Source organism: Acipenser ruthenus, chromosome 23 (genome assembly GCF_902713425.1).
Source record: "Acipenser ruthenus chromosome 23, fAciRut3.2 maternal haplotype, whole genome shotgun sequence".
NCBI lineage: Eukaryota > Metazoa > Chordata > Actinopteri > Acipenseriformes > Acipenseridae > Acipenser > Acipenser ruthenus.
This window is the reverse complement of record NC_081211.1, coordinates 15,649,380-15,676,178: the sequence shown is the minus strand read 5'-3', so window position 1 is coordinate 15,676,178 and position 26,799 is coordinate 15,649,380. Positions and strand designations below refer to the sequence as shown.

General features: G+C 40.3%; 1 protein-coding gene across 1 annotated transcript; it reads left to right on the top strand.

Moving 5' to 3' along the window:
* Positions 1 to 3,608: 3,608 nt before the first annotated feature.
* Positions 3,609 to 25,680, top strand: LOC117413083 (mucin-2-like). The gene is made up of 4 exons (XM_034021824.3): positions 3,609 to 4,087; positions 10,468 to 11,226; positions 24,361 to 24,439; positions 24,842 to 25,680. The coding sequence occupies exons 1-4, from the start codon at positions 4,045 to 4,047 to the stop codon at positions 24,918 to 24,920; spliced, it is 960 nt and encodes a 319-aa protein (XP_033877715.1). The 5' UTR covers positions 3,609 to 4,044; the 3' UTR covers positions 24,921 to 25,680.
* Positions 25,681 to 26,799: the final 1,119 nt, after the last annotated feature.

Below are 26,799 nucleotides of genomic sequence, written 5' to 3'. Positions count from 1 at the left end.
CTTCTCAACACCTCTCTCCTCTCTGGCCTCGTTCCTTCTGCCTTCAAAACAAGCCTCCATCACCCCCCGTCCTCAAAAGACCTACCCTCGACCCCACCTCCCTCCAGAACTACCGCCCTGTCTCCCTCTTACCCTTCCTCTCTAAAACCCTCGAGTGGTCAGTATACCGCCAGCTCTCTGCTTTCCTGTCTAACCACTCTCTGCTTGACCCTCTCCAATGTGGTTTCTGCTCTGCTCACTCCACTGAAACTGCTCTCCTGTCTGTCACTAACTCTCTAAACTCTACCAGTGCTACCTCTCTCCTAATTCTCCTTGATCTCACTGCTGCCTTTGACACTGTCGATCACTCTATTCTCCTATCCTCTCTCGCTGACCTGGGACTCTCTGGCACTGCTCTGGCCTGGTTCTCCGACCGCACCTATCAGGTAACCTGGCGAGGCTCAACCTCCACACCTCACCCTCTCTAAACAGGAGTCCCCCAAGAATCAGTCTTGGGTCCTCTCCTGTTCTCTCTCTACACCCGCTCCCTGAGCCCCCTCATCGTATCCTATGGTTTCTCATACCATTTCTATGCTGATGATGCTCAGATTTTCCTTTCGTTCCCCACCTCTGACTCCAACATCCCCTCCCGTATCTCTACCTGTCTGTCTGCTATCTCCTCCTGGATGCACTTGCATCACCTCAAACTCAACCTCTCTAAATCTGACCTCCTTTTTTCCCTCCTCTCCATCTCCATTCTTCTGGAATCTACCACACTCTCTCCCTCTTCCTCCGCTAAGAACCTCGGAGTCACCCTGGACCCCTGCCTCTCTTATTCCCAGCACATCTCCACTCTAGGACGCACCTGCCGTTTCTTCCTGAGCAACATACGAAGAATTCAACCCTTCCTGACCAACTACTCCACGCAACTCCTCGTCCAGGCCCTGGTACTCTCCTGCCTAAACTACTGCAACTCCCTCCTGGCCGGCCTCCCTGCGTCCGCCACCCATCCGCTCCAGCTCATCCAGAACTCCACTGCTCACCTGGTGTTCTCTCTGCCTCGCTTCTCCCAAGCTACTCCACTGCTCTGCTCACTCCACTGGCTCCTGATCACCGCTCACATCCAGTTCAAGACTCTTGTACTCGCGTAGCAGTGCCTTGACCAGACTGCACCCAGCTACCTCCAGACCCTCATCTCTCCCTACACCCCCACCGACCTCTCTGCTCTTCCTGCACTAGAAGACTGGCTGTACCTCCTCTACGCTCCCCTGACTCCAGAGCCCACTCCTTCTCCACTCTTGCCCCACAGTGGTGGAACGACCTTCCTATGGATGTCAGGACTGCCCAGTCCCTGACACACCTGTAAAACTGAACTCTTCTCTTCTGGACTATATAGCACTCTGCCTTTAATGCACTTTAACTTACACTTATCTGCTCCCTATTGTACAGTATTTAATCCTGCACTTAACCCAATCTGTAGTATCTTGTATTTCACCTGCACTCGTATCTAACCCTGATGTAACTATCAACACTGTTATCTGCTCTTGAGCTGCCCCGATATCAAATCATACTGCGTTTTGTATTTGCTCTAATTAGGACTGAAGTCAGTGTATTTTGTATCTTGCTCTTAATTGTACTGTAATTCTTAATATGTATTTTTTGTATACAACTGTAAATCACCCTGGGTAAAGGTGTCTGCTAAGAAATAAACAATAATAATATTTATAATTATTATAAATAGCATAAACGACGAATCCCCATTGAATACAGCAAATACACAACAAAGTGCAGAAGGATCAAATAACACACTCCAGGTTAGTCGCTGTAAGTACTTTTTTTACATAAGGTATGCATTTTATCGAATAGATATTGGGTTTATGGAAAATATTACATTTTGTTGTTTAAACACAAGGTTTTTAAAGAGATTATTTTCTTTTTTTTTTTCTAACCCCAAGTGTAGGGGAATCTGCACCCTGACCCAGGGCACCACCAAAGTTTTACAAACTCAAATATTTATTGCTGTGGCTGTGAGTAGTCTTTTCTTATTCCTTTTAGAATTGGTGTTTTTTTTTTTCTTTCAGGCAAAAATAACACTGATGATGATTTGGATTAAATAGCTTTAAAAATCTAGCCCTTGGTTTCCACTCCTCACTCACTTCCTGTGTTACGGGTAATAGGGCCCCACCAGCCTTGGCATTCTCTATGTGCAGCACGGTGGTGTTTTACTGTAACACAGGAAGTTAATTTATAGTGCTTTGTCAAGCGAAAGTAAACTCAAGAAAAAAAATAACCACAGCTAAACGATGAGGGACCTGCGAGTCTGTCTGTACAGAGAAGAAATGTTTTTAAAAACCCTGGCCATTCTTCCCTTCACTATCCCAGTTATCCATCTCAGTCATTTTCTTTCCCTCAGACAGAAAGCAATGCCTTGCCAAGGATGCACTGCACAACGTTTCTCTGCAGTTATGACTCAGTATGAGATCAACAACAATGAGATCAGAGGGGAGCAGGAGGAATATCACATCCATTATCAGACATGCAGACCTCCAGGATTAGGATGAACCAGCCCTGCAGTGGCAGCTGCATCCCATCCCTCCGACCCATCATGAGATTATTATCAAATCAAATTGTATTTATATGTATACAGCGCCTTCCATACAAAAAGCACTAAACAAGAGCAGAGTACAAGACTAAATAGAGACTCACAATAAAATACATTTCTATAGAGATCCCAAAGCGTGTCACACACACACACACACACATAACGAAAAATTAAACCATTAACTTAAAAACAGTGAGGATCTGTAGAACACAGCAATTAAAAGCTAGTCTGGTTAGGAGTATACAGGGTCAGTGATCACTTCTGTAAGTAACTGGGTGTTGATCCGGTGAGGAACATATTACATGTAAATCTCATGAGTTTAATTTATAAACTAGCTTACTAACATCTTAACTCTATCGATCATATCAGTGAAATGTGTTGACATTTTAATGACAACAGTACTTTTTAAAAGTTGTCACGTGCATCTATTTCAGCAAACTCCTCAGCAATCAACAAACAATACAACTTCCTCTCAGAAACCTGTCAATCACCAATCAACAAACAATACAACTTCCTTTCAGAAACTTCTGACAATCTAATACATGAAATAAACAAAAATACAAAATTAAATAGGAGACATTGGGAATGCATTTGTAACCTCCCTTAAACTTGGGCTATTTAAATTCACCAGAAAGCTGGTTAAACTGCAACCTGGCTAGAAGGGGAGAGTCAGTTGTTTTGTTTTCCTGACACCGACTCCTCTTTTGATGTTTGTAGGACGCTGCTTGATTATGTAAAGATCACAGCAACAGAGATGTACATTTCACTGGCCATGGCCGGCATCATTAAATGTATTGTACCCGATTCACAAATTGATCAAGTCGCTGGATTTTTTCAGTAGGAGTGTAACCTGAAGATAATATTTGAACATAATTATTAGGCAGGGAACAAAGCCTCTGTGATCGGTCTATACGCTATTGTCCTGAACTGAGACAGTGAACAACGAAACCACAGTAAACAACATGCCAGTACACACCACGCCCCATACCGCTCCAAAAACAAAGCGCTTCAGAACTGCAAAACGCAAACCTGAAAATCGAGTTAGGTGGCTCTTGGTAAGCTGGAGACATTCAAACAGCAAGAAGGGGGAAATGAAAAACAAACCAAAAAAAGAATAAAATAAAATAAACGCATAAATAAAAAAGACATATAGTTGATGAGCCAATGACTTCCAGTGTGTGTTCGGAACCAGGGCATTGCTGCTATTGATCCAGTGTGGGTGTCGTGCTGTCACAGTGCAAGCTGCAGCAACGCCCCCAGCGCACCTGCTTTGGTTGCATGTTGTGAAAAGCACGGGTGCTCGCCTCCGCGAGTCGTGATTACTGCTGAAGAAGAAGATACTGCTTGACATTCACAGGAAATACTTTTAACTAGAGCTCTCCGAACCCACTTCGACCTGTCTGCTGCACGACCAACCTAGTCCACAGGTGTCAGACAACGACTGTAACTGGACTCGCAGAACCATGAAGGCGCCGGTGGCTCTCTGTTTCTGGATTTGTGCAACAGGTAAGAGCATCACTCTCTCTGCTTCCCATTTGCTCTTACCCAGTGTTGCTTTATCGTGTTTTATTTTAAAATAGAACGATTTGATCCTTACAAAATAAAGACATAAATTAAACGTGAACGTTTCAGAGTACCGATGTAACGTCAATTTTTGCTACTTCGTCAAAATTTGCTGCCAGTGTAGGGCCACAAATTTGTCGGTGCATCGTTGACCTGTTAACGGCACAGAAGTGGTGTGACTGACTACAGGACAAATCACTATGAACAAGGCAAACTGTAGTTCACCCACAAAATCGTGTATGTTTACAATTTTAGATAACCCAATAAGTTGCTCATCAGTTAAAGTCACATACATTTGTTGAATTGTGGAAAAAAAACAAAAAACACTTAAGAACTTTAAAGGGCCAAAATTAAGCGTTTCCTTGTTTTTTGAGCTAAAGTCATTTGCGCATGCACCGGGGAAGTGCAGTACTCGGTGCACAACACCTGCTTGTAAGTTATCATGCTACAGAAATGAGACAAATCGACCACCCACCTCAAAATAAAGTGTATTTAAATATTTTAAAAATGGTTTTGTCTGATGCACTATACATCCATTTCGTTAGCTGTTTTCGTTAACATTTTGCAAATATGCATAATTGTTTTTTATGCAATATTAGCATTTAAGGGTGATTTTTTTGTTATAAAAGTTCAGTGTCTTCCAGCTCTTATTCTTTCTCATCAAAACAAATGCATTTCATGGAATAATTTTAAAACATGACAATATATATTTTTTAAAAGGAATGTTGTATCATGGTATAATGTTGAACTATTATTTTAAAATGTGTTTTCTATTTTTGAATAAAAAGCCATTGAAAACCTGTCCCCAGTTTTCAATGTCATTACCGTAACAGACAGTGTATGGCCCCCTAATGAAAACTTTCCCTGGTTACAAGCCCTTTTCTTTAACCACTGGACCACACAGCCTCCTGTATAACCACCTTTATAGTTTAACAGGTCATTTTTGTAATGTAAATCGTGTATTTTTTCCTAGATTTAACCCTAAGTCCAGATTTAGCAAAATAGACAAGCGTATCAAAGTCTATACATTTTTTTTTTTTTTTTTTTTACACTTAGCAACTGAACATTTGGCTGACATGTTAAATCTGGGTTTTTAACAAATAAATCAGTGAATTTCAACATTTTTTTACACTTGGCAAGTCAACATTTAACTAACATTTCTAACAAATAAATCAGTGAAAAAAATACATGCAAGTGAAGTTTTTTTTTTTTTTTTTTTTAAACTTGGCGAGTCAACATTTACCTGACAGATACATCTGAAAAATATTATCGTTCCGCAATTAAATCTAAAAAGATGAATCTGAAAAAATAAAATGTGGGTTTCACAAAAAACATTTATTTTGCCAGCTAAATCTGAAGCCAACGTGCAAGCCCATGACTGCTGGCGCGCTTGATTTGGCATTGTATGCTGCAGAGCTAGACTTACACTCCGAGTGTTAAGAATTTGTTTGTTAACATTTATGTATTTTGTAAATAAGGACATTAGTGCTTTATTTTACACTTGTTGCTCCATACGTGGTAGCCGCCATTTCATCTCTGTTCACTGCAGTTTCACTCACACTCGCCACTTCAAACATCATTTTTCACAGTGATCGTCAACAGCTCATTTGAAAGGTAAAAACTAATTAGCTGTCATTTATGTATTTATTTAAAGAGTTCTATCCTTTATATATATATATTTTTTACAGGACTGCCCCTTTAGTCATAGTCACACCCCCTTACTGACCCCCCCCCCCCCCCACTTTGTGCACCACTGCCCTAGGCCACACCTTTGATCATGTGATCATAAAAAGAGATTGCATCATTTCCAACATGGCCACATGGGAAGTAGATCAGTTTCAAACTTGTCTTTAAAAAAAAAAAAAAAAAATCACTTCAAGTGTCTGAAAATCATTGATTAGGCTTATTATGCATCATCACCTTACATGCTATGATTAAATGTTTTACTAAACAGATGGTTATAGGTTAGACTTATTTCATGATTTCTGTTCAAAGTTAGGCAAGGTCAGAAAGTGTAGGCCTCAGAATTTTATAAATTCATGAAAATGCTTAGAATTGTGATTGAAACATCTGCCTATTAATAGTAATGAATTTATAATACAGTATAAATATTTTTCTCCGTTTACAAGGGCTGTGTTAAAAGGTTTGAAGGTTTGTTCGCTAGCCAGGAATTTGAAGCACAGTTGCCGTCCACTTATAAGCGGAATTGGGCTTGTTTTTGTAAAAAGTCACTTCAATTTTGAGAGTCGTGGGTTGCGTGATTGACTGGTGTCAGTGTATATGCACGCCATTATAATTTTAGAATCCTGCTATCCCCACTCCAGTTCAACTAAGAAAAACTAGTACTAAAAAAAAAAATCTGCAATGTATAAACACCCCCACTCCCCTCCCCCTGAAACGGGTTGGGCTTGTTTTGAAAGGCAGTGTGCTTTTTTTTCTTGTGAGACTTGGCAAAACTGATTCGAAGGTAGTTTTAAATCTTCAAAGGTTCGTCAGGTGGAATTCACACACTACGTTTCTTTTTTTTTTCTCTGTTAACAGAAACCGTTTGACAATGTGTGAACACTATAAATCACACATTAAATGTCACTCACATGCAAAATTCCATCTTTTGATTTGTATAATGCATGTTACTTAAACAAAAGTTGTTGTAATAAAATCCGCTACCAAATCGTTATACGTAGAAGCTCTGCATGGCGCCGCTGCCGTGTATGGAGCAGGTGTAGTATCCAAAGCACTGGGGAGGGGTGTTGTAGATCTTAATAAAATATGTACTGAATACCTTGTGTACAAAACAGTGTAAGAGAAGTGCTATGGTAGAATAAGTGTGAAACATACAAAATACACAAACTAATAATTTAAATTCTAAAAACTGATCCCCCCTCCAGCTCGTGTTATCCAGAGGCTAACCTTTAATTTCTTCATTCTCCATCTCGACAGCAAAGCGACATATAGTGTAAGCTGTATTGAAAGAAATGTCTCCAAACCCCTCTGCTGTTTGGGATTTTTTTGTTAAATGCCCACACAACCAAAAAAAAAAAAAAAAAAGTTGAAGGCAAACCATGCAAGCGACTGTTGATGTATCATGGAGGCACAGCCATGATACATAAAATGTTATAGCTAACTTGAAAGCTGCAACTGTTTTAAGAGCTGAAAACAAGTAAAAAGGTCTAATTAAGCAAATTATTAGTTGAATTAAGGGTTAAGAAATTGAGAGCTCAGTTGAAATGAAAACCAGAATACACATGGGGTCCCCAGGACCAGGGTTGGGAAGCCCTGCCCTACAGTATCAGGGGTGGCCAATTGCTGAAAGAAACTTCTTGTCCAAGGGACAAAATGCTTATAAAATCTACTTGTCCTTCATAAAAATCTACTTGCCTGCTTACAGTCCCACAAAAAGACACACACACACAAATCAAATATAACTTTTAGGGCTTTGCTTTTATTCAACAATGAACAAGAATTGAGATTGCTGCGCAAAAAAATAAAAACAAATTTAAAACATTCAAACTACATCAGACTTCACCCACCATGAGTGTTAGTCAAAATTGATGCGCTCATCCAGTCTGAAAGCAAAAAAACTTAAAGCAGTCCAAATATTCTTGCCAAAACTAAGCACATCTATTTTTTGTGCAGGACACATGGCAAAACAAAAAAACAGATCAATGAAACTAAAAAGATTCAAACTACGTCAGACTTCACCCACCAATGGCTGGAGTTACTTACCGTAAATCTTTAAACGCCTCCGGTGTTTATTTACAATATTTGCCAGCAGACCCGGCGCGGATTGGAGACCAGTGATTATTTGAGACTAGTGTTTATAATTAGATCTCTAGCTTCACATGCTTCATGCGGTCATTGAGAAGCTGCTAACACACAACCTTGTAGCAACATCGTAACTCAATTTAAAGATCCCTGCAACTTTGTTAAAAGGTTGGGTGTCAGTGGGAACTAAGTAACAGTTTTGTTTTATAACAAAATTACATTGTATTGTACACACTCAAGTATAAAGGGAAAGTATTATTACGGTCATTTTACATGCACTGGTTAACAAGGATACGGTGTGCAAAACATTGGAAAATGAACAAGCAGAAGTACAAATTTGTATTTAAAAATGGAATTAGATCTACCATGGTTATTATTATTATTATTATTATTATTATTATTATTATTATTATTATTATTATTATTATTATTATTAATAATAATAATTAATAATAATAATAAGTACCGTATTACTTCAAATTAACGCCGCCCTCGAATAAACGCTGCTCTCAATAAAGAAACGTAAAAGGTATTTTTTTTTTCTACCCCTGCTCAAAAAAATAAAGAAAGAAACGAGCAACTCTGCCTCTGTACATGACACCCCCGAAGAGACTGCAACCTCAATCCAGCATGTAATACAAACTAATGTACACCCACCTTAGTAAGCAAATGTTATTTTATAGTACAGTCCCGACAGACAACCCAAGATGAACTACTTACAGCACAGAAGTCCTTCATGTCCCTTTTTTTCCAGCAGAGTTCAGTGCTAACACAGCAGGGGTAAAACAAGGGCTGTCTGTTTACCTCGTCCTCAGCTTGGATGGTGAAAACTTAAACTCAGAGGAAGAGTTTTGCCGGTCACTCTAAGTGTTATCCAAAAGCTGACTGAAGATATCTTCTTGTAGGGGGTTTAGTTGTTTTGTTTTTTATTCAATTGGAATTTCTCAGTCCTGTACAATTATATAAAAAAAAACAAAAAAAACCCCAAAAAAACAAAAAAACTTGCTTACTATCTATGAGAAGATTTTGTTTGAGTTTCTCTTACAGAGAAATTACAAACAAGCAGGTAAATTACATAAAGAAAAAAAAAAACGAGTAGGATATATTTTAGTTTTAACAGAAATCAAACAGATATTCAGAGGTAATATTTTTCGTTAAGAAAAACACCTGCATCATACTCAACTACCGTTCTCTCTCCTCTTCTTGTCCCGCCCCATAGCAACCAATACACACTCCTGATTCACTGGTACAGTAGTGCAGCAGTGTGGAGTAGTGGTCAGGGCTCTGGACTCTTGACCGGAGGGTTGTGGGTTCAATCCCAGGTGGGGGACACTGCTGCTGTACCCTTGAGCAAGGTACTTTACCTAGATTGCTCCAGTAAAAAACCCAACTGTATAAATGGGTAAATGTATGTAAAAATAATGTGATATCTTGTAACAATTGTAAGTCGCCCTGGATAAGGGTGTCTGCTGAGAAATAAATAATAATAATAATAATAATAATAGTAATACAGTACTCCCCTGACCTCCCAACTAATAGGCTCTCGTTAACTGTCAGTAAATGCACTGTATTCATGCCCCAAAAACACATAGTTTTAGAGTATAGTGCTGCAGATCGGAGCCTCTCATGGTGCCGTTTGTAAAATGCCTTAAATCATTTAATAAAATATTGCAGCGTTTGTAAAGCATAGTATTATTAATAATTGTTGGTACATTTAAATAGAGAAATTATCTTATAATACGACTCATAGATTGAATTTACTATGAAGGTACATTTTGGTTAAATTTAGGTAGAGAGAGACAAAATCTTTGTCTTGAATTCTGGTCAGAACCTGAAGAGCTGAGATCTTTCAGTTGTTCCTGTTCTTACACTAAACAAAAGGATGACCATAAGGTTGTTCCAGGACAGGTTATCTCCTGTCCTTGCTTTGACTAAAAAGTTAAATTACCTTCAGGCTTAGAACAAGTTTGGTTTATGATGGGGTCGTAAAAGCTAGCCCCACCAGCGAGATCTGGACAGTGTTAGATACTTGGACTGATTAAGAGATTGTATAACTGTAACCAAAAGAAACATGTGATTAGTTTAAAGAAAAATCATGATGTCACTGAAAGACTGCATTTAAACTGAGAATACTGAAATGGTTTTTTGTATTGCTCTGATCCGTGCTTGGAGAGAGGATACCTGCAAACTGTTGTCACCATGTAACCTTTAAGATGTCTGGTTGTAACTTTGCAACTCAGAACTTTTATCTTCAATAAACTACACTTATCTGGACTCTAAAGCAAGAAGCCCGCAACTTCTCTTTCGCTTCTTTTATTGCTTATCACAACAATAATCACCGCCCTTGTTTAAAATAAACGCCGCAGCGCCCAATTGAAGTAATGTGGTATTTGTCCGACGGGCAAAATGTACCGGTAAAACTTGTTGTCCCTGACACAAATCTTGTTGACTCGGGCATCGGGCGATATGAATTGGCCACCCCTGAGTATGCCCTGGGCTGCTTTGTTTTTATTGTTTGGAATGTGCTGTGATATTCAGTATTTTTTGTTTTTCCTCAGGTTTAATACCTGCTTTCACTTCTACTGACGTGGCCGATACCAGCTCCTCAGCATCCACTACCCTCCTGCCACCCAATGCCAATGAAACGACAGACCACAGCTCATTGGTTAACTCAACTGACCTGGTTTCCAATGAAACGACAGGCAACAGCTCATTGGTTAACTCAACTGACCTGGTTTCCAATGAAACGACGGGCAACAGCTCATTGGTTAACTCAACTGACCTGGTTTCCAATGAAACGACAGGCAACAGCTCATTGGTTAACTCAACTGACCTGGTTTCCAATGAAACGACAGGCAACAGCTCATTGGCCAATTCAACTGGCCTGGTTTCCAAAGAAACTGCAGACAACAGCTCATTGGTTAACTCTACCACAGATACATCATCTCCAGCCCCCAATACAACCCATGTAAGCAGTACAACACCAGGAACAAGTGAGACCCAAGTAACTACCAACATATCCAGTACCAGTGCACCCATGACCCTCAGTAGCACCATGCCGGGGAATGATTCCTATACCTCGCAGTATAAGAGCAGTGTCAACACAATGACTCCTTTACCAACCAGTAACGGTACCATGATCAGGAGCAGTCCAGAGCCGCCTGCCAGCACTGCTGAGAGCACAACGACCAGCCAGGTTTCAAACCCCACTGCCAGCACCACTGCCTCTGCTGTCATCCAGCAGGATACCCGAGGGGGCAAGTCTGGAAACAGCACCACTGATGGGATTGTGTCTCAGAAGATTCGACCGCTGTCAGGTGAGAATTTCCACTTTAAACCAGGGGCCTGTCAGCCACGTTAAAATAATTGTAGCGAACAAAATAATTGTGCAAGTCTGATTCCCATTAGCCATGTAGGTCTCAAATGTGCAGTTTTGAAATAAACACATGTTATAGCAGGCCCGCCTTGCTTTCCAAAAGGTATTTCACTTCCTGGGTCATTTAACCCCAGCAGTGCCTTCTGAGTCAAGGCATGTTACTGAGTGAAAGCATGTCAGTCAGTAGGGGAAGCAGCTGAAGGGGTGAAGTCTGGAGCGCCCCCAGAAATGTTTCACATGGTACGCAAAAATGAAGAACTTGTTGTTCTTTCCTGCAGCGCTTACACTGTCACATTAGAAAACTGCACTCAAATTGCATCACTGTTTCCCTTTTTTTACAGGACATTGGGAAAATTTCAAACAGAGGCGTCCTGTATCTTTTTAGTGCGAATCGACCATGTCAGTGTTATGTTACAGTTGGTATAGCTTTCCGGGGTATTCTCCTCAAAGCAACACCAGCCTTTACAATAAATCATAATATATTATTAAAATTGGTACGATCTGTCCTGAGATTCTACAGTTCAGTAAAACACAGTGATTGGGGATAACCAAATTGGGGATCAGGTGAAAATACAAAACATCGACTAATGGGCGTCTCTTAAAAAACTGATGCTCTGAACGGTGCATTTGAAGCTATGTATGGAAATACATATCACTCAAGCGATGGAATGGTTATTTTAGCCTTTGGAAAAGAAGTACAACGAAATGAGTTATTTATACTCGGTTCACTGTTTGCAAGTCATGCACAAAAGCGCCTTCTCTGGCATCGCAACATCGCATTTCATTTAAAATTTACCGACTTTTACCGTCTGGGAGGCGACTAGATGTTCTCTGCTTTTGACCAACTCTGAGGACACCTGGTTTTTAGTCCTGTGCGAATCATGCTTTAAACTAGGAGAAAATCTAACTCAGAAATCCCTTATGCTGGTTTCATATCTAATCATTACTCTCTCAATCACTACAACTAATGTAATCATTACTCACCCCCTAAGCATGGCGTATAAACATACATCTTACACGTAGTGTCAAAACAGGCAATTAAAAAAATACAACATTAATAATAATAATAATAATAACACAACTTGGCAATGATGTGTTAATGATTAGGAATTCAGACCATGCAGTAGAGCTGGACTAACATTCAATGCTGCCAGTGTATTTTCGGTGCTTAACAGATGGCTCTGTGCTTTACTGATTTTTTTCCCCTCTGACATCTGGATCATCAGAAGACAGATTTTCGCATTTTTTGAAGCTTCAACCAAACGTATCTGCGTCTGTTTGCTCCTTACTACCACTAAATAAAACAGAACAACCCTATAAGCTTAAAATGTCTGTCGCACAAGATTCTATGCGATCCGCACATCTGAGGCTGACATTTTGCAAAGCAATGGTACGCACAGTGCAAAACGTCTACAAGCATGGCTTGCAAACAGAGATTTCTTTCATCTAGTGTAGTAAAATAAATCATGATTTCAAAAGCAAATACATGTTGGCTAAAACATGTGCTTCTTTCAAAACTGCACATATGAGACCTAGATTGTGAATGGATGGCGAAGAAAATGTATGGAACTATTAACTACAATTAATTTAAAGGAACCAAGGTATTAAAATCCACTTTCTTCGCAGTTTGTGTACAGTATGTCTCTGGTACCCTATTCTTCTTTTGAAGATCTTGTGTTTTTACTTGTATTTGGGTTACACAGTTTCTTTAAGTAGAACACTGTAGATTTAAGATGTTTTTCTCCTGGTTTATAATCACTTCCTGTGTGGTAGATTACATGACCTGTCTTCAGCTAGACCATTGGCGTGAAACTGAGCTGCAACACAGGAAGTGGTTATGTACCAGGAAGTAGCAGCAGCAGCAGGGAATTAGCATATACCAAACCGCAGTACAAAATACAAGCAGGAACCACAAGGTTTTAACACAAGAAAATAGAAGAGGGTACTGTACAAGAAAATGCAGTTTGTGTACAGTATTATAAGTGCCAGGGGTGTGCAGTGTGTGTACAGTATTATAAGTGCCAGGGGTGTGCAGTGTGTGTACAGTATTATAAATGCCAGGGGTGTGCAGTGTGTGTACAGTATTATAAATGCCAGGGGTGTGCAGTGTGTGTACAGTATTATAAATGCCAGGGGTGTGCAGTGTGTGTACAGTATTATAAATGCCAGGGGTGTGCAGTGTGTGTACAGTATTATAAATGTCAGGGGTGTGCAGTGTGTGTACAGTATTATAAATGCCAGGGGTGTGCAGTGTGTGTACAGTATTATAAATGCCAGGGGTGTGCATGGCAAACAGAGAACACCAAAACAAAGCAGTGTGAGGTCTGTGTGGAGTAAACAACCAGAGGAATAAACAGAACCAAGCAAGGGCAGAGTTAAAGCTGAAATATCCTGCAGACATCATTCAGCCTTCTGTTGACTGACCAGTTAGTTTACATTCCCACATGTATTGCCAGGAAGCGCCCCCTAGCCCGCGACACACAGTGCCCCTGAAGACCCGGTTTATTGAGGGTGTTTATATCATTTTCACACGTGAACAGCAGCTACTCTGCCATGAATCCCATTTGTGCCCAGTGTCTTTCTGATGGTGGAGTCATGAATACTGACTTTAGCCGAGGCGAGAGGCCTGCAGATCCCTGGATGTTGTTCTAGGGTTCTTTGTGACTTCCTGAATGATTTTACGCCTTGCTCTTGGAGAGATTTTGGCAGGACGGCCACTCCTGGGAAGATTCACTACTGTCCCAAACTTTCTCCATTTGGACAATATGGCTCTGACTGTGGTTCAGTTGAGCCCCAGAGCCTTAGAAATGGCTTTGTAACCCTTTCCAGACCGATAGACATCAACAACTTTTTTCCGGCGGTCTTCAGGAATTTCTTTTGTCCGTGGCATGATGTGCCTCTAGAACCTGTGTGCTGACAACTTCACTCTGATGGTAAGGGCCAAAGTTAGTCAGATTTATATTGGGCAGGGCTGGCCCAAATCAGGCCTGGTTGTTAACCAAAGTACTCAAACAGCTGATCCTAATTATCCCTTTAATTGGGTTGAGTTAACTGGGGGGGGCAATAACTTTTTCACACCTGAAGATTGCATGTTTGATTACCTTGCACACCAAACAAATGAAAGAAGCACCAAACTTTGGTGTCATTTTTTCTCTCAGACTCCCTCTATATACTACTACAATCCAAAAATCTGAAATACCAACCAAATACAATGTGAAAAATGTGCAAAAATGCAGAAAATCAGACAGGGCAAATACTTTTTCACAGCACTGTATGCCCTCTACTGACTTTGAGCCTTCATAGTTTAAAAAAATTAAATAGGTATACAAAAAGATCAACACTTTACCAATAAAAAAACATTTTCTAAGCTAGATGATGGCTTTAAATTGAAAGATCGATGTTTTAAGTGTACAAGCAAACCTCCTAGAAACATGCAGATCACATTTCCAACCACGTATCTAAAATGCCATCCATGATAGGTTCTTAGTTTAAAATATTATACATTCACAGTCACAGTCTCAATCAACACTTTTCCATGGAGTTGGCTCAAAAAAAGGGTCAAAGGGTTTGATCAAAAATAAAAATAAAAACTGAAGACAAAGAGCCCTACATATTGAGAATCATAAACAGTATATTACTGGCAAAGCTTTAGCTTTATTAGTCATGTGTTTCTTTGCTATAGACATGAAGATTTAGGTATATTTCAATAACATATTTTTAAAGTGATTGTATAAACATAATAGTTCCATAAATTTCCCCAACCATGAAAATCCATTCACTTTATAGATCTCAAATGTGCAGTTTTGAAAGAAACACATATTTTAGTCTTTTCATTTTAAATCCTAATATCTGGTACTACACTAGGTTAAAGACATCGTCGTCTTTCAGATTGTCTTGCACTTCCTGAGTCATTTCACCTGGAGAGTGAAATTGTCCCTATCCTTGCAGGGCCTTCATTTCCTGTCAGTAACCATCCAGCTGGTTTCTGAAAAAGTGCAAGACAAAATGAAATCATGGCTTGCAAACAGACATTTCTTTACCTAGAGCAGTGCCAGATATAATAATGTTTAGTGAAAGTACACATGGGAGAGGTGTGTCGTGAATGGGTGTGCATGGCATGGAAAATGTCAGCAGTGATGTTGTTAATCAGTCACTTTGCACAGCAGTACAGGGAGCCAGGGAGCAGTGCTGTTAATGAGGCTGCTGTGTACTGTACAGTCACCCTCTTCACAAGGGAAGTGGTTTGTTTTTCTGAGCAGACGACACACTGAAGTCACTTTCTGAAAAGCTAAACTAGGTTACTCTGCTCCACGTCACTGGAAAGAACAGTCTGCTTTGTATGTAGATGCTACCACGGGAAGACAGGAAATACATACTTTACATGCAGTATTATCTAGGTCAGTCATAATTCATGCTTTAAAAAACAGAAAAAGAAATCTACCTTTACTGTTATTGTTTCAGGAACTATGTCACACATTGCTGATATCTAGAACAGCTTGCCCAATTGTTAAAGACCTTTCAGTATCATAGTAATATGGGGATATATTGAGTCTGTCTGTCTGTCACACAGTTTTTCCATTTATCTGCAGAACTCCTTGTGCTAAAGTTTCATCGTTTGTCTGTCTCTCTGTATGTGTGTCTGTCTTTCTGTACGGCACGCTTACATTTTACATATAACCAAATTTGTGCTTTGCTTATACAATTGTGAAGACATTTGGTTTAGAAATTATATGCAAACCATAAACTACAGATCTGTGACATACTAATAATAATTTTATTATAGAAGTAATATAGTACTGATTATGAACTTACTTTTATATTACTTTGCCAATAATAATAATAATTCTAATAATAATAAAACTCACACTAGATAATACAAACACGTTTTTAGCAATGGGGTGCTACAATGAGGTTTACTGTTCAGCATCTTAGTTTTAAAATAAGGTAGGGAAATATAAATCAGATACTTATTTCATTTTTTTTTTTTGCACACAGGGGCTTCTGCCAACTGCAGATGCTGCAAGATTTCAAAATGAAATAACAAAAAAGATCAACCTCTAAACACCCAAATTATTAGCAATGCACAAACACGAAACAAAAAGAATCAGCAGTTTATTATGTTGGTCAGGATAAATGCGCTCTGCTGGATTTTACCACAGCGTTCACCACAGCTGGTTACAATGCACACGAGTAACTTTGCAGGCACATGTTTGGCAATCATTTAAATCAACATAGATAAACATTCCAGTTCCAAATTCGTATATACACCCATAGCACACTATCAGCAATCCTTGTGCAAAACAACACAACAATTATGATTTTTACACAACTTGAACCCCTTTTTATACAAGCTTAAAACCAGTGTCCTACCACTGCCAGGGAGAGAGCGCGCGCTTCAAATCAGCACTTCCCTAAATAGCAGCATGCATGTATCTGTCTACCCAGAATGCACTTTTAATACATGATTAAAAAAATAATAATAATAATAATGTGTGATTAACTTTTTAGTTGATTAATCGGTCCGATTAATCTGTTAATCAGAACAGCCCTAATAAAAAATAATATCTTAATGTAATAAATTACTCAAAATCATACTACTGTAACAAGTTATAACAACCCCGATGAGAAAGATTTGTCTCTTCTATTTTATTTTTTAAACGTTAATATAAAATATATAAAACACAGAAGCTGGATACTTTACGGCACATGCTGTTAGGGGCTCTGCTGTGTTATATAAAGCATGCTGTTAGGGGCTCTGCTGTGTTATATAAAGCATGCTGTTAGGGGCTCTGCTGTGTTATATAAAGAATGCTGTTAGGGACTCTGCTGTGTTATATAAAGCATGCTGTTAGGGGCTCTGCTGTGTTATATAAAGCATGCTGTTAGGGGCTCTGCTGTGTTATATAAGTAGGGGCTCTGCTGTGTTATATAAAGCATGCTGTTAGGGGCTCTGCTGCGTTATATAAAGCATGCTGTTAGGGGCTCTGCTGCGTTATATAAAGCATGTTGTTAGGGGCTCTGCTGTGTTATATAAAGCATGCTGTTAGGGGCTCTGCTGTGTTATATAAAGCATGCTGTTAGGGGCTCTGCTGTGTTATATAAAGCATGCTGTTAGGGGCTCTGCTGTGTTACATAAAGCATGCTGTTAGAGGCTCTGCTGTGTTATATAAAGCATGCTGTTAGGGGCTCTGCTGTGTTATATAAAGCATGCTGTTAGGGGCTCTGCTGTGTTATATAAAGCATGCTGTTAGGGGCTCTGCTGTGTTATATAAGTAGGGGCTCTGCTGTGTTATATAAAGCATGCTGTTAGGGGCTCTGCTGCGTTATATAAAGCATGCTGTTAGGGGCTCTGCTGCGTTATATAAAGCATGTTGTTAGGGGCTCTGCTGTGTTATATAAAGCATGCTGTTAGGGGCTCTGCTGTGTTATATAAAGCATGCTGTTAGGGGCTCTGCTGTGTTATATAAAGCATGCTGTTAGGGGCTCTGCTGTGTTACATAAAGCATGCTGTTAGAGGCTCTGCTGTGTTATATAAAGCATGCTGTTAGGGGCTCTGCTGTGTTACATAAAACATGCTGTTAGGAGCTCTGCTGTGTTATATAAAGCATGCTGTTAGGGGCTCTGCTGTGTTATATAAGTAGGGGCTCTGCTGTGTTATATAAAGCATGCTGTTAGGGGCTCTGCTGCGTTATATAAAGCATGCTGTTAGGGGCTCTGCTGTGTTATATAAAGCATGCTGTTAGGAGCTCGGCTATGTTATATAAAGCATGCCTGTTAGGAGCTCTGCTGTGTTATATAAAGAATGCTGTTAGGGGCTCTGCTGTGTTATATAAAGCATGCTGTTAGGGACTCTGCTGTGTTATATAAGTAGGGGCTCTGCTGTGTTATATAAAGCATGCTGTTAGGGGCTCGGCTGTGTTATATAAAGCATGCTGTTAGGAGCTCGGCTGTGTTATATAAAGAATGCTGTTAGGGGCTCTGCTGTGTTATATAAAGCATGCTGTTAGGAGCTTGGCTGTGTTATATAAAGCATGCTGTTAGGGGCTGTGCTGTGTTATATAAAGCATGCAGTTAGGGGCTCTGCTGTGTTATATAAAGCATGCTGTTAGGGGCTCTGCTGTGTTATATAAAGCATGCTGTTAGGGACTCTGCTGTGCTATATAAAGCATGCTGTTAGGAGCTTGGCTGTGTTATATAAAGCATGCTGTTAGGGGCTGTGCTGTGTTATATAAAGCATGCAGTTAGGGGCTCTGCTGTGTTATATAAAGCATGCTGTTAGGGGCTGTGCTGTGCTATATAAAGCATGCTGTTAGGGGCTCTGCTGTGTTATATAAAGCATGCTGTTAGGGGCTGTGCTGTGCTATATAAAGCATGCTGTTAGGGGCTCTGCTGTGTTATATAAGTAGGGGCTCTGCTGTGTTATATAAAGCATGCTGTTAGGGACTCTGCTGTGCTATATAAAGCATGCTGTTAGGAGCTTGGCTGTGTTATATAAAGCATGCTGTTAGGAGCTTGGCTGTGTTATATAAAGCATGCTGTTAGGGGTTCTGCTGTGTTATATAAAGCATGCTATTAGGGGCTGTGCTGTGCTATATAAAGCATGCTGTTAGGGGCTCTGCTGTGTTATATAAGTAGGGGCTCTGCTGTGTTATATAAAGCATGCTCTTAGGGGCTCTGCTGTGTTATATAAAGCATGTTGTTAGGGGCTCTGCTGTGTTATAGAAAGCATGCTGTTAGGGGCTCTGCTGTGTTATATAAATAGGGGCTCTGCTGTGTTATATAAAGCATGCTGTTAGGGGCTCTGCTGCGTTATATAAAGCATGCTGTTAGGGGCTCTGCTGTGTTATATAAAGCATGTTGTTAGGGGCTCTGCTGTGTTATATAAAGCATACTGTTAGGGGCTCTGCTGTGTTATATAAAGCATGCAGTTAGGGGCTCTGCTGTGCTATATAAAGCATGCAGTTAGGGGCTCTGCTGTGCTATGTAAAGCATGCTGTTAGGGGTTCTGCTGTGTTATATAAAGCATGCTGTTAGGGGCTCTGCTGTGTTATATAAGTAGGGGCTCTGCTGTGTTATATAAAGCATGCTGTTAGGGGCTCTGCTGTGTTATATAAGTAGGGGCTCTGCTGTGTTATATGAAGCATGCTGTTAGGGGCTCTGCTGTGTTATATAAGTAGGGGCTCTGCTGTGTTATATAAAGCATGCTGTTAGGGGCTCTGCTGTGTTATATAAGTAGGGGCTCTGCTGTGTTATATAAAGCATGCAGTTAGGGGCTCTGCTGTGCTATATAAAGCATGCAGTTAGGGGCTCTGCTGTGCTATGTAAAGCATGCTGTTAGGGACTCTGCTGTGCTATGTAAAGCATGCTGTTAGGGGTTCTGCTGTGTTATATAAAGCATGCTATTAGGGGCTCTGCTGTGTTATATAAGTAGGGGCTCTGCTGTGTTATATAAAGCATGCTGTTAGGGGCTCTGCTGTGTTATATAAGTAGGGGCTCTGCTGTGTTATATAAAGCATGCTGTTAGGGGCTCTGCTGCGTTATATAAAGCATGCTGTTAGGGGCTCTGCTGTGTTATATAAAGCATGCTGTTAGGGGCTCTGCTGTGTTATATAAAGCATGCTGTTAGGGGCTCTGCTGTGTTATAGAAAGCATGCAGTTAGGAGATCTGCTGTGCTATGTAAAGCATGCTGTTAGGGGCTGTGCTGTGTTATATAAAGCATGCTGTTAGGGGCTCTGCTGTGTTATATAAAGCATGCTGTTAGGGGCTCTGCTGTGTTATATAAAGCATGCCTGTTAGGAGCTCTGCTGTGTTATTTAAAGCATGCTGTTAGGGGCTCTGCTGTGTTATATAAAGCATGCTGTTAGGGGCTCTGCTGTGTTATATAAAGCATGCCGTTAGGGGCTCTGCTGTGTTATATAAAGCATGCTGTTAGGGACTCTGCTGTGTTATATAAAGCATGCTGTTAGGAGCTTGGCTGTGTTATATAAAGCATGCCTGTTAGGAGCTCTGCTGTGTTATTTAAAGCATGCGGTTAGGGGCTCTGCTGTGTTATATAAAGCATGCTGTTAGGGGCTCTGCTGTGTTATATAAAGCATGCTGTTAGGGGCTCTGCTGTGTTATATAAAGCATGCTGTTAGGGGCTCTGCTGTGTTATATAAAGAATGCTGTTAGGGACTCTGCTGTGTTATATAAAGCATGCTGTTAGGGGCTCTGCTGTGTTACATAAAGCATGCTGTTAGGAGCTCTGCTGTGTTATATAAAGCATGTTGTTAGGGGCTCTGCTGTGTTATATAAAGCATGCTGTTAGGGGCTCTGCTGTGTTATATAAAGCATGCTGTTAGGGGCTCTGCTGTGTTACATAAAGCATGCTGTTAGGAGCTCTGCTGTGTTATATAAAGCATGCTGTTAGGAGCTCTGCTGTGTTACATAAAGCATGCTGTTAGGGGCTCTGCTGTGTTATATAAAGCATGCTGTTAGGGGCTCTGCTGTGTTATTTAAAGCATGCTGTTAGGGGCTCTGCTGTGTTATATAAAAAATGCTGTTAGGGGCTCTGCTGTGTTATATAAAGCATGCTGTTAGGGGCTCTGCTGTGTTGTATAAAGCATGCTGTTAGGGGCTCTGCTGTGTTATATAAAGCATGCTGTTAGGGGCTCTGCTGTGTTATATAAAGCATGCTGTTAGGGGCTCTGCTGTGTTATATAAAGCATGCTGTTAGGGGCTCTGCTGTGTTATATAAAGCATGCTGTTAGGGGCTCTGCTGTGTTATATAAAGCATGCTGTTAGGGGCTCTGCTGTGTTATATAAAGCATGCTGTTAGGGGCTCTGCTGTGTTATATAAAGCATGCTGTTAGGGGCTCTGCTGTGTTATATAAAGCATGCCGTTAGGGGCTCTGCTGTGTTATATAAAGCATGCTGTTAGGGGCTCTGCTGTGTTATATAAAGCATGCCGTTAGGGGCTCTGCTGTGTTATATAAAGCATGCTGTTAGGGGCTCTGCTGTGTTATATAAAGCATGCTGTTAGGGGCTCTGCTGTGTTATATAAAGCATGCTGTTAGGGGCTCTGCTGTGTTATATAAAGCATGCTGTTAGGGGCTCTGCTGTGTTATATAAAGCATGCTGTTAGGGACTCTGCTGTGTTATATAAAGCATGCTGTTAGGAGCTTGGCTGTGTTATATAAAGCATGCCTGTTAGGAGCTCTGCTGTGTTATTTAAAGCATGCGGTTAGGGGCTCTGCTGTGTTATATAAAGCATGCTGTTAGGGGCTCTGCTGTGTTATATAAAGCATGCTGTTAGGGGCTCTGCTGTGTTATATAAAGCATGCTGTTAGGGGCTCTGCTGTGTTATATAAAGAATGCTGTTAGGGACTCTGCTGTGTTATATAAAGCATGCTGTTAGGGGCTCTGCTGTGTTACATAAAGCATGCTGTTAGGAGCTCTGCTGTGTTATATAAAGCATGTTGTTAGGGGCTCTGCTGTGTTATATAAAGCATGCTGTTAGGGGCTCTGCTGTGTTATATAAAGCATGCTGTTAGGGGCTCTGCTGTGTTATATAAGTAGGGGCTCTGCTGTGTTATATAAAGCATGCTGTTAGGAGCTCTGCTGTGTTATATAAAGCATGCTGTTAGGGGCTCTGCTGTGTTACATAAAGCATGCTGTTAGGAGCTCTGCTGTGTTATATAAAGCATGCTGTTAGGAGCTCTGCTGTGTTACATAAAGCATGCTGTTAGGGGCTCTGCTGTGTTATATAAAGCATGCTGTTAGGGGCTCTGCTGTGTTATATAAAGCATGCTGTTAGGGGCTCTGCTGTGTTATATAAAGCATGCTGTTAGGAGCTCTGCTGTGTTATTTAAAGCATGCTGTTAGGGGCTCTGCTGTGTTATATAAAAAATGCTGTTAGGGGCTCTGCTGTGTTATATAAAGCATGCTGTTAGGGGCTCTGCTGTGTTATATAAAGCATGCTGTTAGGGGCTCTGCTGTGTTATATAAAGCATGCTGTTAGGGGCTCTGCTGTGTTATATAAAGCATGCTGTTAGGGGCTCTGCTGTGTTGTATAAAGCATGCTGTTAGGGGCTCTGCTGTGTTATATAAAGCATGCTGTTAGGGGCTCTGCTGTGTTATATAAAGCATGCTGTTAGGGGCTCTGCTGTGTTATATAAAGCATGCTGTTAGGGGCTCTGCTGTGTTATATAAAGCATGCTGTTAGGGGCTCTGCTGTGTTATATAAAGCATGCTGTTAGGGGCTCTGCTGTGTTATATAAAGCATGCTGTTAGGGGCTCTGCTGTGTTATATAAAGCATGCTGTTAGGGGCTCTGCTGTGTTATATAAAGCATGCTGTTAGGGGCTCTGCTGTGTTATATAAAGCATGCTGTTAGGGGCTCTGCTGTGTTATATAAAGCATGCTGTTAGGGGCTCTGCTGTGTTATATAAAGCATGCTGTTAGGGGCTTTCAATGGTGTAAAAATGAGAGGACTCTGCTCAACCGCAACTACATTGTTTTGTTTTGTCAGAGCTTACACTGGTTGGGACGGGGGTTTACAGTGTCGCAGGTGTCTGACATTTTTTTCTCTCCCACATCAAACCCCTAAAACCACCCCTTAGCTACGCCACTGGTAACGGAACATAAAATATTACAGAGAACTGCCTTGTACTGCACGTCAGGGCACTTTAAAATATGTATGTTACTGCTCAGTTATTGTTGAGGTAAACATACACTTCCTACAGGAGAAAGCCATGAAGCAGCTTATGTGCAGTTACGTCCTCAGTGCTTTTTAAAAAAAAAATATATTTATATTTTGGTTAAGTATAAGCGTACATAATAATAATAATAATAATAAAAATTTGACAGCAACTGCATTTGCATGGTGGCAGATGTTGGCACATGAGTGGTGTATCGATGTGATGTATCTTTACTAGAGGCTTGCCTGCTGTTTTGTAGTTTGTGTATTTTGTCCCCCCCACTGGAAATTTGACAAATCGCACCCTGGAGATTAGCATAGTGTATGGAGGGAACAGCAAGCTGAAATCATTCAGTGCCTTTATCTGAGTCTCTCTCTGTGCCCCCTAGTGGTGAAGAGGGGGAGGTATTGCATTTAAAAAAAACAAAATAATAGTTATATGTGCATCAGAACTCAAACCAAATGCATTCCCTCGTTCACATTAATTTCTACATCTCTGTAGAGTTAATGAATATCCACCTTCATCTGTTATGTTTTGCTTGTTGAAAAGGTATTCAGAGCTACATTTGAGTGTGCTGGGAGTGTCACCAGATCTGTACAGAAATGATAGCATTCCACCACTTTAAATAGCTGTGACAATCCCCTCCATATAGTTCAGTTCTGCATTGAGAGAAGCTATTTCATTCTTATGTGTCATCCAAAACACTTGGCAGGACTACAAAATAACTAGACAGTTGGAATTAGACAAAAGAGACGTCTCATTAGTCTTGTTCTTATTAACCTCTTCAATGGCAAGACATCATGAGTGCAGTGGCAAGAGAAAGACTGTACTGCCAGGCGATGGCAGCAGAGAGCAGGTCCACTGCCAAGAGACTCACCCAACCAATCTTAAACACTCAGTACTGCTAAACTTAGATAGAGCAAAGAAACTTGAGAAATGCAATGACAAACCCCAATCTTAAAAACTCAGTAATGCTAAACTTAGATATAGCAAAGAAACTTGAGAAATGCAATGGCAAACTTTGATTGGAATTCTTTCTCAGTGTCTTCCATGCTGAAAAAATTGAAAAAGATGAGTAGTAGAAACATTTGTCATTGAACTTCCTTGCTTTCTTTAAGTGTTTTGAAATGACAGAAGACTGCCATGATAATGTGACACAAGCAGGAGTCTATTACAGCCTGGAGTAAACACTGTCTGTCTGGTTTCTGTTCCAGCCTGGAGTAAACGCTGTCTGTCTGGTTTCTATTACAGCCTGGAGTAAACGCTGTCTGCCTGGTTTCTATTCCAGCTTGGAGTAAACGCTGTCTGTCTGGTTTCTGTTCCAGCCTGGAGTAAACACTGTCTGCCTGGTTTCTATTCCAGCTTGGAGTAAACACTGTCTGTCTGGTTTCTTGCAGGGTCAGCAGTGGCGGTCACTGTGATAGGGACGATTGTAGTGCTGGGATTACTGGTCGGAGCACTGGTCTGGAAGAAGAGGTGAGCAGAACATAGTGGAAAACATTCAGATAGAATATTGTAAGGAAGTACTGTCAACTCTCGATTTAGACAAACTCACTGGAACCAGGGAAAAAAGGGCTTACAAAAAATACACAGAAATAAAGTTATAGTAAATCACTGCAAATGAATTGTATGCAATGCCATACAGGTGAACTTTATATATCAGCTGCAGTGTCTGCTTATTGCAAAGGGACTGAATTGTACTTATTTAAATATGAGATTCTGCCAGATAGATGCTGGCAATGCAACAGTTTTCCTGCAAAAAATGATGGTATCTAATTTGTATTTCAGATGAAGAGATATAAAAAGGTCTACAGTAATGAATAAGGACCTCTGGGTCAGTCGTACACAGTACTGCATTCCCCTCTTTTCTGTTTGCAGGGAGAGGTACACTCGTCTTGAGGAAGACCAGCCCGTGGGATCCCAGAGTAACTACACTAATCCTGTATACGGGCTCTGAGGAGCTCCCGCGGCAGGACTGAGCTGGAATGCAATGGGAGCAACCAAGAAAAAAACTGCTTTTTAATGAAAATCAAGATACGGGAATGATGTACTGCTCAACCCCAGAACTACCCCTCCTCTGTATCTGCTCTGAAAGACTCTGCTTGTGGCAAATGCAGTTGCATAGCAACAGAGGAACGTAATGGACATAGCGTGCTCTTGCAGTCTAGGTTTTAGCAGCAGGGCGGCAGGTATACTGTATATACACACACACATAGACACACACAATCAGGTATACTGTATATACACACACACAATCAGCTATACTGTATCTATACACACACACACACAATCAGGTATACTGTATACAGTGCACTCCGTTTATAAGAATTACGGATGTAAGAATCATATTCTGATCAAAACCACTGGGACCAAATCATTCCTATACTAACCATGATAAATTAATCTGCTTGTAAGAATCAAGCAATCCGCTTATAAGAATCATTTTGGGGCAAACTGACTATATGTAATATGGTACTGTATCAAGTGCAATGATGTGTACAGCCAATAAAGCTGTTTTTGAATTTGATCATGATTAGGCACGTACGCAGCGTGTATAAAGTATAATCCCTGGTCCTCAGCCACTCTCAGTAGAAAAAAGCAAGTTGTGCAGTTTATGTGTGAGTCGACATGGCAGGAAAAGGCATTGTGCTGGTATATTGTTTTTGTTCTCTGTTAGTGAAAATGTGTTTTAATAAAATGAATACACATTCATTGAATACATACTGAGTACAGCACTGTTATTGTGTGATAAACATGTTGAGGGAGGGGTGGATGTGATTCTAATAAACAGTGCACACACACACACAATCAGGTATACTGTATACGCACACACACATACTGCTCCAAACCATTTAGAGATATTTAGAGATGTGTCAATTAAGCATGCTGGAAATCATTCATACTGTATTCATAATCCAACCCAGGCCTGTATTGCTCTCCATGTTGACGTAGGGCAGGTACGGAGGGTGGATAATTGTGGCCTCTTTTCCCTGCACAGACTGGAGTGCGAGATATTTACATAGAGCAGTACCATCCCCTCACCTGACACCTGCTCTGCATTGACTCTGGAGGCGTTCTTTTTGTTTATTAAATGAAGTCGTTTCGCTTTGTCTTTTGTTAGGATTACAGATCTGTATATGCTGTACCACACAGGACATGTCCACTTTGCATACTCAGGGCATTACAGAGACTCCCACTGGCCACACAGGGAGAAAAAACTACACCCTGGAGCTGTCTCTTAAACATGCACATCTATATATATCCTCATATTGTTTGGAACTTTGTGTGTTTATCAATATCATTCTTTGTGTGTTTATCAATATCATTCTTTGTGTGTTTTATCAATATCATTCTTTGTGTGTTTATCAATTTCATTCATTGTGTGTATTATCAATATCATTCTCTGTGTTTATCAGTATCATTCTCTGTGTTTTATCAATATCATTCTTTGTGTGTTTATCAATATCATTCTTTGTGTGTTTATCAATTTCATTCATTGTGTGTATTATCAATATCATTCTCTGTGTTTATCAGTATCATTCTTTGTGTGTTTATCAATATCATTATTTTAAGCACACCAGCTTGAACATCTTTTTAGCAGTTATTGCTTTTAACTTTAGTTTTTTTTTTTTTTTTTTTGAAGCCAGTTTTATTTTATTATTATTATTATTATTTTTCTTGTAAAGACACTTTCCTTGTCCCTGTCCTTGCTTTAGGGTCACTTGCTGCTATAAAATACCACACCTGTCTGAAACTGCTGCCACTCTGTGTGTGTTTATTGTGTGTTAATAAATCTGTCTCAGGGGCAGGAATATAATAGGACTCCAAGATGGAGG

Coding starts and splice junctions, on each gene's coding strand:
- LOC117413083 (XM_034021824.3), top strand. CDS start 4,045: ATGAAGGCGCCGGTGGCTCTCTGTTTCTGGATTTGTGCAACAG. Junction 11,227..24,360: donor GAAGATTCGACCGCTGTCAG/GTGAGAATTTCC, acceptor GGTTTCTTGCAG/GGTCAGCAGTGGCGGTCACT. Junction 24,440..24,841: donor GCACTGGTCTGGAAGAAGAG/GTGAGCAGAACA, acceptor TTCTGTTTGCAG/GGAGAGGTACACTCGTCTTG.